At 37.1% G+C, this 14,629-nt stretch overlaps 1 protein-coding gene across 3 annotated transcripts in view; it reads right to left on the reverse strand.

Annotated features, from left to right (window-relative positions):
* The window catches only part of LOC107554879 (disks large-associated protein 4-like), a 107,666-nt gene that overhangs the window by 23,587 nt on the left and 69,450 nt on the right, over positions 1 to 14,629 (reverse strand). Inside the window, exons 3-8 of one of the 3 annotated variants that reach the window (XM_016237517.1) lie at positions 11,152 to 11,619; positions 8,905 to 9,701; positions 7,240 to 7,466; positions 4,653 to 4,751; positions 3,073 to 3,220; positions 1,034 to 1,271 (exon numbers count right to left, since the gene is read on the reverse strand). In XM_016237517.1, the coding sequence (XP_016093003.1) occupies positions 1,034 to 1,271; positions 3,073 to 3,220; positions 4,653 to 4,751; positions 7,240 to 7,466; positions 8,905 to 9,701; positions 11,152 to 11,551 (1,909 nt within the window). In that variant the 5' untranslated portion in view covers positions 11,552 to 11,619. Of the gene's footprint in view, positions 1 to 1,033; positions 1,272 to 3,072; positions 3,221 to 4,652; positions 4,752 to 7,239; positions 7,467 to 8,904; positions 9,702 to 11,151; positions 11,620 to 14,629 lie in introns of those variants that run through there. The other 2 variants (XM_016237518.1, XM_016237519.1) reach the window with 2 other exon arrangements.

A 14,629-nucleotide genomic window follows, 5' to 3' on the forward strand; every position in this document is an offset into this window, starting at 1 on the left:
CTCTCTCTCTCTCTCTCTCTCTCTCTCTCTCTCTCTCTCTCTCTCGCTCTGCTTCAGATGTTCGCAAAGAAAAATACTATTGTTTTGTCAAATTAAAAATAAAATAAAATAAAACAGATTAAAAGAAAAAAAATTTAATATATAATTGTGCAAAAGTAAATTAAATAGAAACAGCAAATTTCACAAAATCAAGCAACACACAATAATTATAAATTATATATGTCCAAGGGGTGACACTCTAAAAAATAAAATAAAATAAAATAAAAATGTAAAACAGAGAAAATAAATCAACAAAACCAAATACTTTTGCACAAAGCACAAATTTTTGTATGCAACATTTTTCTATATCAACAACTCTATTCATTAATTTACATTTATTAATTTAAATCAAACCTCGAGGGGGATTCGGTCACCACACTGCAGAAGTCCATGACACGGAGAGACCAGGGCTAGTTGTCACATGGTTTTATTTTTCATATTTGTTTTTTAATGATTTACTTGCCTAAAAATACCTATAAAATGGCAGGTTTCATTATGACAACTTATACTATAGTGGGACACCCATGAGCTGCTGTCGGGGCAAGTTGTCACAAAAGGTGTGTGTTCAGTGTTTCCTCCATCCTGTGCAACAGCAGTGAAAATGTTTAAACGTTTTTTTGTGCACTACAGTTTGTGTATATGAGTTTTTTTATTGTGTGTATATATTTGTGTATATATGATCTAAAAAAAAAAACTCAGTATTAATTTAGAAATATATTAGAAATATTCACTTGAGTGAAAATGATTTAGTTCGCTACATCTATAAATACTGGGCATGTTTATAATAAAAATAAAAATGCATATATATCAATGCATATATCAAATTTCAGCTTATTTTGTGTTATTAGATCAACAGCATGACTTAACTTTTTCTGACAGGACTCCAGTCAGCATTACCATCAATTCTTGAAATTCTTTTCTTTTTTAAATGTTCACCGGAGATGTCTTATTCTCTTTATTCTCTGAACACTGGTCATGTGACGTCTGTACTCACCGGTGCTGTTTCTGTAGGTGCGTACGGTCGTTGTGGTCGTGGGCGGCGGTGAATCAGAATCCATTGACGCCGTGTCGTCGTCTTGAGAACAGCCGGCCTGAATGGCACGAAGGTAACTATGGCTTCGGGAGCGGAAGCATGTGGGCATGGGCATGTCAGGAGGATCGTTGCATCGTGAGTGAGGATGCATGTCTTCCAGCTCATCTCCATAATGCTGGCTCAACTCCATGTCTCGCACCTGCTGGGACAGTGGCAGGTGATGTGGGCTGGCATGACAGAAAAAGAACTGTGACGGGTGCATGGCTACGTTCACAATGACATTACTGAATACTGCGCAGTATGCATTATATACACACTGGCTGCCAAAAGTTTGGAAGAATTAAGATTTTAAAATGTTTTTGAAAGAAGACTTTTATGCTCAACAAGGTTGCATTTATTTGATCAAAAATACAATCAAATCAGAATTATTGTGAAATATTATTACAATTTAAAACAGCTGTTTTCTATGTGAATATGTGTTAAACTGTAATGTATTTCTGTGATGCGCAGCTGTATTTTCAGCATCATTACTCCAGTCTTCAGTGTCACATGATCCTTCAGAAATCATTCTACAGTTGCTCTGATTTTACAGCACAGTTTGGAAAATGTAGTAGGGCATTCATGCACTGCATTCATACTATCAAAATGCAAATAAATATGTAATAATGAAAAAAAAACTGCATAAATGCAATTATACAGAAAATGTGCAAACTGTGCGCTGCATGCATACTGCACAAAGAGTAGTGTGGTAGTACACTATTCTGAACACAGCTATTAAAGTCTGCTAAGAAGTTAGTAAAAATGCACAGTCAAAATTGAAAGGTGACATCAAGAAGTAGGAAGATTAAACATTCTAGTATTGTAGCTATTACTTCAGCCTGATTCACAGCGGTTAGCTTATAATACTGTTTTCTAATTTGAGTGGTACGAGTAGGTTTTCGCAGGAAAATTCGAGCATGGCACTGCGTCATTACGTCACGTCTGTAAACATAAAGAAGTTGTCCCGGCTACTAGGCTGTCGCATGTGAGGATCCTGCAGGTGGCCGATCGTTTATAGCCTTTTCTCACAGCAGCCGGAATAATTAAATGTATCATTTTGATGGCGGATTGTAATCCAGAAAGGATTATGTGTTTATGAAACACATGTGAATGAAATTAAATTATATTCCAGTTATAAATGTGCTTCTGATTACAGATAGCCTGGGATTGCAAAGATTTATATTTTAAAGAAAACCAGTTCAAAGGGAGCATAATTTGCTTTTTGGGTTAAAAGAATTTCTGAATATGAAATTCGAAGAGTATGACAATTAGATTAGTCTGTGCAGAAATTGAAATCTACACGCTTATACACACACTATACTCATAGTCACGCAATGCTGATGTTGTTAACATTAATCATTTGAGAATAAAGTATAACAATAATAATAATTTGAACGGTTTGATGTGATATGAGCTAACCGATCTTTAGATTTAATCACCACTGGTAGCGAGATTTATGGTAATGCTTTTTTCCTCAGTTGGTCAGAACAAACGTGGCAGACTTGTTACTTGTTCAGATGGCAATATATGGTGAAAATGCTTATTTGAGTCATATATTCCAAGACGTATAGAATCTGACTGACTGCCACACATACTCTTCAGAACATTAGATTCATCCGTGCTGGAGCCGTGCCGGAGCACAACCCACGCAAGGAAGATAATTCCACACACAGCTGCAATTACAGGTTTTCAAACAGAGATGGCGACAAAGAGGCAAAACTTACGGACTGCAGCTATAATTACTAATTACTCTTTGAGCTGATGCATTTCTCTAAGCTTTGTGAGCTGTGATGGACCATTTGTATAATCTCAAATGTCACAAGTGACACACTGATAAATCAGTCAATTTCTTAAGTTATTTAACAGAAAGACTGTCATTATATTCAGTGCAAATTACGCATCTTCATCCTCATCTGCTAGCCGTGTCCTATAATGAACTCAAAGGTCATGAGGGGTCTGACCTGACTGATGCAGCTGCCGCGTCCCAGCGTGCTGCAGCCCTGACTGAAGTCGTCATCATCCCAGTTTGGGAACGGAGAACTGCCTCCAATGCAGTCCAGGTTATCCAGACTGCGATTCCCAGAGTACTCTCGCAGAGAAGGAAGACAGCTGAGGACAGGAAGGGGACCGGGGTCACAGAGAGAAGAGAAGAGGCAGGAGATGAGAGAAAGGACAAAAGCAGCTCAAGTGCTTTATTGTCTATTACAGGGGTTTTCAAACTGGGGCCGGGGACCCCCAGGGGCCACAAGGGAGTGCTGGGGGGCCAGTGGAAATATTTTGAGAAAAAGTGTAAAAAAAAAAATAGAAATAGAATAAAAGACAAACAAAATAAATTAAATATAATTGCAAGATAAAAAAAAATAAAAATAAGGTGAAAATAAATAAACAAAATTGGATTTAACAAATTAATAAAATATATATTAATTTAAAAATAGAAAGAATTGTAAACTATTTAAATAAAAATAAAACATTAAATAAATAAAATAAACCAATAAAAGTAAAACAGTGTAAAAATAAATAATAAAAAAAGATTAAAATATTTGTAAATATATTTTAAAATATGTAAAAATAAGATGGAAATTAACACAAATTAAATCAGATTTAAATAAACAAATGCAAATCAGATTAAACAAAAATAAAAATGTGATTTAATGAAATAAACATAAATTAGATTAAAATAAATAAATGAAAGTAATAAATAAATAAATAATACATCTAACAGTACAGTACTATATTGAGTAGAAAAACTTATCATGATATAAATTTTTCACAGTATAAACTGGGTCTTTATAAAAGACACTATGTGCCTTTTTGCTATTAGGATGGGGGTCCCTCGTACGAGGATGATTACATCTGAGGGTCCGTGGCATCTAAAAGATTGAAAACCCCTGGTCTACTATACAAAAAGCACATGGAAATGGAGAAGCTGTAACACAACTACTGAAGAAGCATTTACATATTAGGAAATGTACCATCTTTCCAGGCTTTTTTTTTTTTTTAAATGAACCCATCCATCTTTTCATCATCCATCCATCTATCATAGCTGATTTGTGTCATTAGCCAGGTGAACACAGGAGATTGCTGCTCTAAAATAAAAACCAGTTTCCTCAAATAGTTTGACGATCCAATCAGACTGAAGCAGCACAGCTAATGACCAATCAGCAAAGTACTCCATTCTAGCTTACATTCAGCGTCCAATCAGAGCTCTTATAGCAGTCAGAGTGAGCATTAGAAGCGCTGAGGAGGCTTTCTCTCTCTCCAAATCACAATCCACTTGTCTGCAATGGTGCAATGCAAACAAAACCCAAACATCAGATCTGTCCACAAATGTGCTGTATGGAGAAAACCCCCTCAGACTAAACATCTCAGAGTAGGAGAACTGTTTCAAGAATTAATAGTGACCAATAGTAAACCAATTTTCAATCAGCACTCCTAATTTGAGAGGAGTTCAGGAAAGCAGCACTGGTGCGACGAGTCCTTTGTGCGGTCAGTGAGGAGCTGCGGCCGGTCAGTCGGACAGATTTCTCCTCACTGCACTGACCTGACAGAGCGTCCGATCTGCTGCAGGGTGCTGATGCTGTGGAGGGGGGACCAGAGAGCCTCCAGATCCCCCTGCAGCATCGAGTAGTCCAGCAGACGGCTGGAGAGAAGGCAGGGTTACAGGGTGAGACGGGGAGGAGCTTACAGTGCAGAAAGAGGGCGGTGCTTAAAACAGAAGAGGCGGGGCTTCAAACCAACAAGTTTGAACATTAAAGGGAAACTTATAGAAGTTGAAAAACACACAGAGAGACAAACACTATGTTCAGAACAGCATACTAACATACTGCTTTTACTATTCCAGGTCTACATAGTACTGTGCACAATATGCAACAATTCTGTATGCATGTAATACCTGAATAACGTACTATATTTGCTCACTATGCAATGCAATTAATAAAGCAGCAGTCATTTTTTTAATCTATTTTTTTAATCATTATTTGATTGAACTGGCAAAGATATTTTTACACAAAATTAAATTACTATGTCAACTGGATGCTACTCACATGCATCGTGATGAGGTCATGTGACAACAATTTAGCATTAATAATGTTTAAAAATGTTTTATTTAATTAGCTATTTTTAAAAATAATAATAATCAGAATACAGTGTAAACGGCAAAGTATTTGGTAAGCAATAAGCTAGTATGCCATTGCAAACATAGTCTAAACAATCAGGGTTAGGAGAGGAAGGTAAGAGCTATTAGGGACAATCTCACCAAAACATGAACACAAAACTGAAAGTATAATATAAAAAAATATTGCAAAAAAATCCTATTATTCTACAATTAATAATTCTATTATTTCTTTATGATTTTTAACAAAAACTTAAAATAAAGCTAAAATAGAAATGTGAATATGAAATGAAAAACTTGAACTTAAAAACTTAAAAACTACACAATATGTAAAATGAAAACTGAGAATATAAAAATGAAAGCTCATTCAAAATATAAATAAATACTGCAGTAGTAGTATATATTTAGTAAAATATTTAGTTTTACTAAAACAACGCTGCACTCTAATAAAGTAACGAGATTCATCCTGTCCAGACACAATATTTGTTTTATTTAAATCAGCATAAATGAAACGCAGCACAACAAATATAGCAAATACTTTACAATTTATACTAAACTCCATTATTGTCTGAATGAGACTTCTTGATGTCAGATTTGATTTAGAACCACATTTAAAAGTGACCCAAATGGATGCGGAAAAAAATCAACTCGTGTTTTTGCAATTATTTCACATACAACCCAACCCCATGGAAAAAAATAAAAAAATCACAGTTGGTTGACAGTGCCAATAGACTTCATGTCCATAAACTAGCAACTTTACTGCTCAAGACCAAAAAGATGAGATTTCTTTACATGTGAGCAGCAGAAAGGTTGTGCGAGGCTCAGCATATGCAGGAGGAGAGAGACTAGCTGTGCTTAATCTAGCAGATGAACAAGCACAGCTGGATTCTGATGCATGTATGAGAGAGAAGCAACACCGATAAACTCATCCTGATGCAGAAGGCATGAAATAACGGAGCTCACACCTCAGATGGGGTCTCTGGCGTCGTGGCAGACCACCAGTGAGTGTTTCTGTGTTTGTACCAGTGTTAATATTGACAGCAAATTTGGATTTAGTTTTAGTCATAGTCTTTTGACTAAAATGCCATCATAAATTAGTCATCTGAATTGCTTTTAGTTTTAGTCGACTAAATATCATAAGATTTTAGTTGAGTAAATCTACAGTAGATTTAGTCGGCTAAAATCTAATGGTTTTAGTTACAGTGCATTTATTAAGCATTTCTCTCAAATTTCCAAACTCATTATATAGGTTTGATATTAAGGTTTTATCATGATAGCCACCGGTTTAACTGCGGTGACGCACAACATGCCTTTATGTTAAAATTAAATAAAACCACGTCTCATAAAGAACAAGAACATGGCTTTCTTTTTAATGAAATACCAATGGTTATATAGACTAATTATGCATTCTTTATAGCAACTTGTTTACCATATTCTTCATTCTTTCAAGCAGACATATTTATTTCTATAAATAAATTGAGATTAATCTTTAGGGCTACTAAAGTTTTTCAGTCAAGAGCAGTGCGTGATTTTCTGTCTTTCTGTTGTTGCTTGATTAATATCAATGACTCGGACAAGAGCAAATAAATTAGGCTGCTGTCCCTTTAAAACCGAATGCACAGCTGCAATGGATGCAATGTACTGATACACGTTCTCCTTGCTGTTTACGTTCACTTAAGACGTAATCAAAGGTGTTTACGTGAACACTTGTCAAAACAGACAATTCGACATCATTTTGTGTGTAATTCTCCGTTCATGCGACGCGAAAGAGTACTCGCGCGCTGTGAGAGGCGCTTTCTGTGTGTGTGCTTCAGTGTCTGTGCTCAGAAAACCGAACCAAACTGAGTTCTCTCTTGCGTCATCAGATTTATACTGTTGTCTGTGAAAAATATGTCGTCGAAAATTATGACGAAAATTATTTGTCAACGAAATTAACACTGGTGCATATGTGAGTTTTGTTTTAATAATGAACACAAACAATATGTGCATGTATTGATCATATATTGTGTTGACTTACTTTCTTGAGGGGAACTGGTCACTTAGTGATTGCTGTGTTGCGCGTAAGTAGCTCTGCCTCCGTGCGGCACATTTCGGCGAGGGTTTGGGACTCCCGTCAGAGTCGTCACTATCCTCAAGGTCGCCCATGGCTTTGACGTAACTGCCGCTACGCATCCGTCTACAGGGGATCTCGCCCATGGGCCCGCTTCGGCCCAGAGTCCCCATCCAGTCGCCGGTGGACGGCATCTGAACAAACATCAGACAGACACTGCAGATGCACGTTCACAGGCATTCTGATTTACAGACTACAAGCTTCAAAATAAAGCTTCCAGAAGGTGGTTTTCACAGTAATGCCATTGAAAAAGCATTTTTGGTTCCCCAAAGAACCTTTAAGTGTTTTTTTTCTTAGTGTGAAGGACATTTTAAAAATCTAGTAGAAAAAAAGTCTAGGACAAACATTCAATGACATGACAAGACATGACTTCTGAAAACTGTATCAGAAAGAATTGAGTTTATGCTTAAAACAAGAAAGAATATATATTCCAGTGGGGTCAGAAATATAAACTTAATTTAAATGGAAACATATTTACACCAGAAAACAAGACTTAGTATTTAATGTCATTTTGCTGCTTATATATCTTAAATATCTTCTTATATATCTTGGTTCAGATATTTGTAATGGAGAACAAGACAAAAATATTAAGAAAGAAACTACACGTTCTTCTGTGTTTTCTGTAAAGCCAGTCATCTAAACTGCTGTACTTGATGGTCATCTATTTTTGTGTTCTCATTTCAGATTTAGCCCTTAATAAACATCACATTAAGAAAATAAAACACCCCATTATAATGAGGAATTCAGACATTTAATGTTTTTAAACGTTAATTTTATGTTAGATAACACATATTATAGTTCTTGCAACAACAACATGAGATTTGAATCTCTAATACTTTATAAACATCACAATATGCCAAAGTGTACCATATTTGTGGAATTTGTCTGAAAGCTACATGATAAATAAAACCCTGACACACACACACACACACACACACACACACACACACACACACACACACACACACACACACACACACACACACACACACACACACACACACACACACACACACACCCACACAACACACACACACACACACACACACACACACACACACACTCACACACACGCACATAATGCTACAGAATTACAAATTGCAACAAATTAGGAGTGCTGTATTTTTTTAATTTCTACTCAACCATCACTTCGCAACGATACAACCTTGTGAGAAATATTCTGTAGCTTTTAAGTTGCTAAATAATTTTACTGATAAAATCGTCACAGTAGCGCTAACACGTTTCTGTGCGTGTATCCGTGTGTGCGTGTGTGTGTCTGTACTGTGAGTGCGTTTGTAAGGGACAGAAAGCAGGAGAAATAGAGTATGTGCTTTCTGTACATAATAAAACTTGAAATTATGAACAGTGAACTTATGTTTACTCATGAGCTAAGAACGAAAAATAACTTTGCTGTGAGTATATGAGGGCCTTAAGTGTTTGCTTTAAAACTGCAGTATACCTTAGGCTGAACACACCTGATCTAAAGACACTCTATCACCCCCTTGCCCACTGAGGTTTGCTTCCACCACAGTAATACAGTACACAATAACCGTGTGTTATCCATGCACTCACCCTCCCGTGCACCTGCAGGAAGTGGCAGCCCATATCCTGCTGGACAGATTTGGACTTCAGCAGGGTGCGATCCAGTGTGGCCGAGCCCTTCTGGCACACCTGTCTGGTGGGTCCTAATGTAAGCGTGGACCAGGGTCCCCCTTTACCAAAGTTCCCGTCAAACATCGGCCCTCGGCCTCCTCCGATCCCCCCACCACCTCCACTGCCGCCACCAGGTCCCGGGAGTGCAGGGAGCCCCTGGTGCTTCAGGTCACTGTTACTCTTTGAGGATTTCAGCATGTGCTCGCTCATGGTGCTGTAGCCCTGCATGAAGTACCTGGATGCCACCTGTCCGCCCGGCCCTGGTCCGGATCCCACCCCTTGCCGACCCAAAGTCATCATGGCCTTTGGGTTCCTATAGTTACTTATATCACTGTCCAAATCATCAGAACTCCAGTATCCAGACATATTGGATCGAGGCCTCCGTTTGGCCGTTCCTTCGCTCTTTACCCGGTCTTTGCTTTTGCTCCGATGGTTTTTGTCATCGCTGCTCGACGATCTGCTGTTGCGGCCGTTCATGTTTCCCTTAATGGCGGAGTTTTCCAGCGACTGGGATTTAGCGAACAGTTTCTGGACGGAGTGAACTAAGTAGCGTATTTTTCCCGGACTGTCCGTGCGCTGCTGTTCCTGCTGTTTGGTCGTCGTCACCGCAGTGCTGCGATGGAACTGTAACGTGCTGAAGCCGTCCTGTTGCCCTGGCAACTGTTTCTCGAACTGGTCCAGGAGGTTGGGTGTCAACCGGTTCATCTTCCCTGCCCCTAAATGCCAAAAGTACAGGAAGGTAAATCAGGATAAACTCAAAATTCATAAAGCAACATGTGATAATTCAGTGTGAAAACCCTGCATCTTATTCACAGAAATTTTTGTCAACTTAACCAGGTGCTAATTAGCTTTTGAAAGTGAATTTAGCAGTAAAATGTAGAATAATGTTATGCAAATACAAAACAGTATTCTGTCATTATTATTTCAAAGAAAATGCAAATGATTTATGTTGTATTTTAAGAAACATGAAAAAAGTCTTTAATAACAAGATATACATTCTGAAGGTCAGCTGACTCCTTTGTCTTTTATTTCTCACACATCTCTGAGGTTTACAGGCCTTGCATCCATTGCTCTGTTTGCTTCATCACTAACTGCACCTTGAAAATTGTGATCAGCACTAATTTTGCAGGTCTGGTGTTTTTCTAATTTTTCCAGGTCTGGAAGAAACACTTCATTTATACAGGTAAGTTTAAAAAAAGAAGAAGAGTTTATTAAAAGACAGGAGACAACAACAACTGCCATATAATTACACCAGAACCAACATATGAAGAAGATGTGGCACGCCAGGTTTGATGTCACTGATAAATCAAGTAAAAAATATTACGAGGTGCCAAGTTTGAATGTTATAAATGATATTGGACAATGAACTTAAATTTTAGTCAGTTTTATATGATTTGTATATGTGCATGAGTCATATGGAGGACTGTTGTAATACTTTTATGGTTCAACAGCCTCCAGAGCAGCATAGACATTATATAATTATCTTATGTGTTCCATTAAAAAAAAATTCATTGTTTTATTCAGCAAGGATGCATTAAATGTATCAAAAGTTACAGTAAAGATATTGATGTTACAAAAGATTTCTATTTCAAATAAATGCTGTTCTTTTGAACTTTCTATTCATCTGTGAATCCTGAAAAATCAAATGTATCACTGTTTCCACAAAAATATTGTGCAGCACGACAGTTTTCAACACTGATAATAATCAGAAATGTTTCTCGAGCAGCAGATCAGCATATTATACTGATTTCTGAAGATCATGTGACACTGAAGACTGGAGGAATGATGCTGAAAATTCAGCTGCGCATCACAGAAATAAATTACAGTTTACTATATATTCACATTGAAAACAATTATTTTAAATTGTAATAATATTTCACAATATTACTGTTTTTACCAGTACTGTTTTTTTTTATCATATAAACAGAAGAGACTTCTTTCAAAACCATTAAAACATCTTACCAACCCCAAACCTTTTAAGTTTATTTATTTTTTGTTTGTTTTAAACATAAACCTCATTAAATTCATGCTTAAAAGATGAAAAAAGAAGCAATTTAGAAAGTAAGTCTTATTTATTTATGCAATTTTGCATTTATTTTTATGATGTTTAGCTGCATACAGCTAACTTTTTATAAAAGTTTCTCAAGACAGCCCTACAGTTCTTACCCGATATAGTTGCGGATCCGCTGGTGATCATGGCAGTCCGTCCCACTCCGAGACCCATTCCCATGGACATAGATGTCCCCAGCGTCCCGGAGCTGATTCCCCCGATGCTGTCAGCTGTGTGACCGAAGTCGCCCTGATCGAAGTGCGAGTTGTAGTGGATCCGGGGGAAGGTGCTGCTGGAGGACAGCTGGTCGTTGAGGGGCATCAGGCAGTCGGGTGACGGGGAGAAGTGGTGAGGGTCCAGGGTTCCGTAATGCTCCATGGCTGCTGGGAGGAGAAACGGGGCGTGGGACAGGGTGGAGGAGGCAGACGAGGGGTACCGAGGGTCCCGGTGACTGGGAGAACGGGGCGGCTCGCAGTCGGACAGGGGGCGGGCGCGCTGGGGGGTGTAGCCTTTCATGGCAGAACGGGGCAATGCCCCCCCACCCTAGATCAGGAGCATGAGCCCACCGGGGAGAAACAGAAACCCTGGAGAAAAACAGGAAGAGAGAGAATTAGAATATGCAATGTAAAAAATTATTCATCAAGCTAAGTTTATTGGAGTATGTTTTAGAAGACAATACTATGGAAGTTTGTTTCCGCAACTTTTTCTGCAAGGTAACTGCAACTTTTTATCTAACAGTTCTGATTTTTTTGCTTGCAATTGTGAATTTTTTCCCTTGCAATTCTGACCTTTTTTTCTCTCAGCATTGTGAAAAGTCACAATTATCTTTTTTCTTTTTTTTTTTTTTTTTTCAAGACGGAATCAAGCTTCCATAAAATCTCATCGTTTCTACTTCAAATATTTTGAGTTTAATTCAGTGTGTTACTTCCCATTTGTTATATGTAATTAATTGTGAAATTTACTAGCAATTTCTGAGTGAAAATAATTTCAAAGTAAATCCTACACAACACTGCAAAAATTATTTTCTTTTTTAGCATTTTTGTCTTGTAGTACAAATATCTAACATTATTAAATCAAGATACTAAGATTTACTTGAGAAGCAACATTTTATTTTGATACATTTTTCAGAAGACAAGAAAAAAAAGAAAGTAGAAAAGTAGAAAAGTTTGTTTTCCTATCCCGCTAGCAGATATTTTTTTCTTCGTATTTTAAGCTCAAACTCACTTAATTTTGATGCAGTTTTCAGAAAAAAAGACTTATCTTATGTGAATTTTTCTGCTCAAGTAAATGTTGTAAATGTGATAAGATGTTAAGTCTTGTTTTCTGAAATATTTATATCATTTTGCTTCTTATGTAAATGTATCTTGACTTAAGATTGTTTAGTTATTTGTACTGGAAATCAAGACAACATTTTTGCTGCATTTTTGTTTCAGTGTAGAAACATAAAAACTAGGTCTTTGCATTTATTTAGAAGAATTTGTGGTTACTGAGTGAACACGCACTGCTTCGGCTGTGTGTTCACGGTGTGTGTGTGTGTGTTCACTACTCACTGCTGTGTGTGTGCACTTGGATGGGATAAATGCAGAGCACAAATTCTGATTATGGGACACCATACTTGGCCACACATCATGTCACTTTTTCACTTTTTCAATCATTCATTAGCACTAGTAATAGTACACTCTAAAAAATTCTGGGTTATTTCAACCCAACTTTGGGTTGAAATAACCCAGCATTTTTTAGAGTGTAATGCTGCACAAATATTACTCGTCTGGTTTTCAGTCGTGAAAATTCGCACACAGAATGACATGCATGATTAATGGAAAGCTGCACAGTTCTTTACATGACAGAAGTTGAGTATACAACAAATACAATCATTATGCTAATTCACAACTGTACATTCAAAAAGTGTATTATATTCTATTGTTATTAGATAAATTATTAGTATTTATTGTTTTGCTTTAATAATATTGCATTTTCTAATTATGAAATTAGAGGAAAAACATCTGAGAAGCAGTAGGCTTCAGCAAACATTTCCACTTGCTCTTAATTTAATCTCATTGCTCTCTCAAAAAACAATTGAGATAATAAACACTGATTTGTAATTTTTCTTAAACTTTTGTCCTTATGTTTCAGTAAAAATATCTAAACAAGAAGTTATTCAAAAAGCAAAACTGCTTTAGATGATAAGACTTGTTTTAAGAGAAAATATATTGAATAAAGTTGATTTTTCTAATCAGATTTTTTTGTTTTGTTTTAAATATAAACCTTACTAAATTTTAGATTTATGCTTAAAACACGGGGGAAAAATATTTAGGAAGTAAGGTGTTCTCTTATGAGACTGAAGTCCTATTTTTCATCATTTAGTCATGTATGTAGTTATTGTTTATTTAAAATCACAATGATTGTGATACGACATGTGACACCATTTTTCCAAAAGCCATCTCTCTCTCTCTCTCTCTTCACATGCCAGGATTGCGCTCACAGACGGGCTTCATGGAGGTAAATCGGATTGAACTGCTTGATTGCCCAGACCGTCTGCGCCGCGTGTCACCTGCTCGACACTCCTGCTAAACCTGCCTTCAGGAGACCGGCTTTAACTTCACAGAGACCAGAATCCTGTCTCAGTCTCTAGATGTGAAAGAGCAGCCACAGACAGACATGAGAGAGAGAGAGAGAGAGACAGAAAAACTAAGAGTGAAGCGGACAGACGTGACACTTGAAGCAGAGCCACCCATCAGCAGGACACACAAACAAAGCAACATGTTTCCTGTGAGAGGAGACGCGCCACGGCCGAGATTTCAGCTGAAAAACAACCACAGGAGCCGCAGATGAAGACAGGTGATCGAACAGCAGAGGAAAGGTCATTAAATCCCAGAAGACGACGAAAATAAAAGATCTTAACATTAAACTGTGTGCTGCAGAACGCACACACTAACACAGCAAAAAACACTCTGTTATACATGTACAAATATCTAAATAAGAAAAATTAGACAAATATACAAAAGATATTAAGCATTAGGCTAATAAAAAGCTGCATGCAATTTATCAGTATCCAAATAAATTGTGAAAGCTGATTTTTTGTAGTAATTTTTTTTAACCCAAATATAATACTAGAACAGAAAGATATTTATTTAATATATTTTAAAATATCTAAAAAGGAAAATAGGAAAAATGTGCATGAAAATAATGTCCCAATGTACAAAATTCTTTATGTAAAATACTATGATTCCCTATTTCTTCTCCTTTGATTTGGGGGTGAAATATGCCCTGTGCATTTGTCTGTATGTGTTTCTGATCATGTGTTGTTCATCACGTCTGTGTTCAGCCTGAGGATCTGCTCTGACTCTAATAAACATGAATTATTGTGATGCTGTTGTCAAACACACACCTCTGTTCACCGGAGAATTAAAACAGCGTCACAGATTGTTAGTGTGAATGTTTACCTCTAGTGAACAGATCATATTTTTCAAACTTGTTGGCCGAGCGTCACCATCTGCTGTGGAGTGTGAGGTGTGTTTAGCACAGGTGGGCTCTGATGCAACACACACACACACACACACACACACACACACACACACACACACACACACACAC

Source organism: Sinocyclocheilus grahami, unplaced genomic scaffold, assembly GCF_001515645.1.
Source record: "Sinocyclocheilus grahami isolate Dianchi unplaced genomic scaffold, SAMN03320097.WGS_v1.1 scaffold517.1, whole genome shotgun sequence".
NCBI lineage: Eukaryota > Metazoa > Chordata > Actinopteri > Cypriniformes > Cyprinidae > Sinocyclocheilus > Sinocyclocheilus grahami.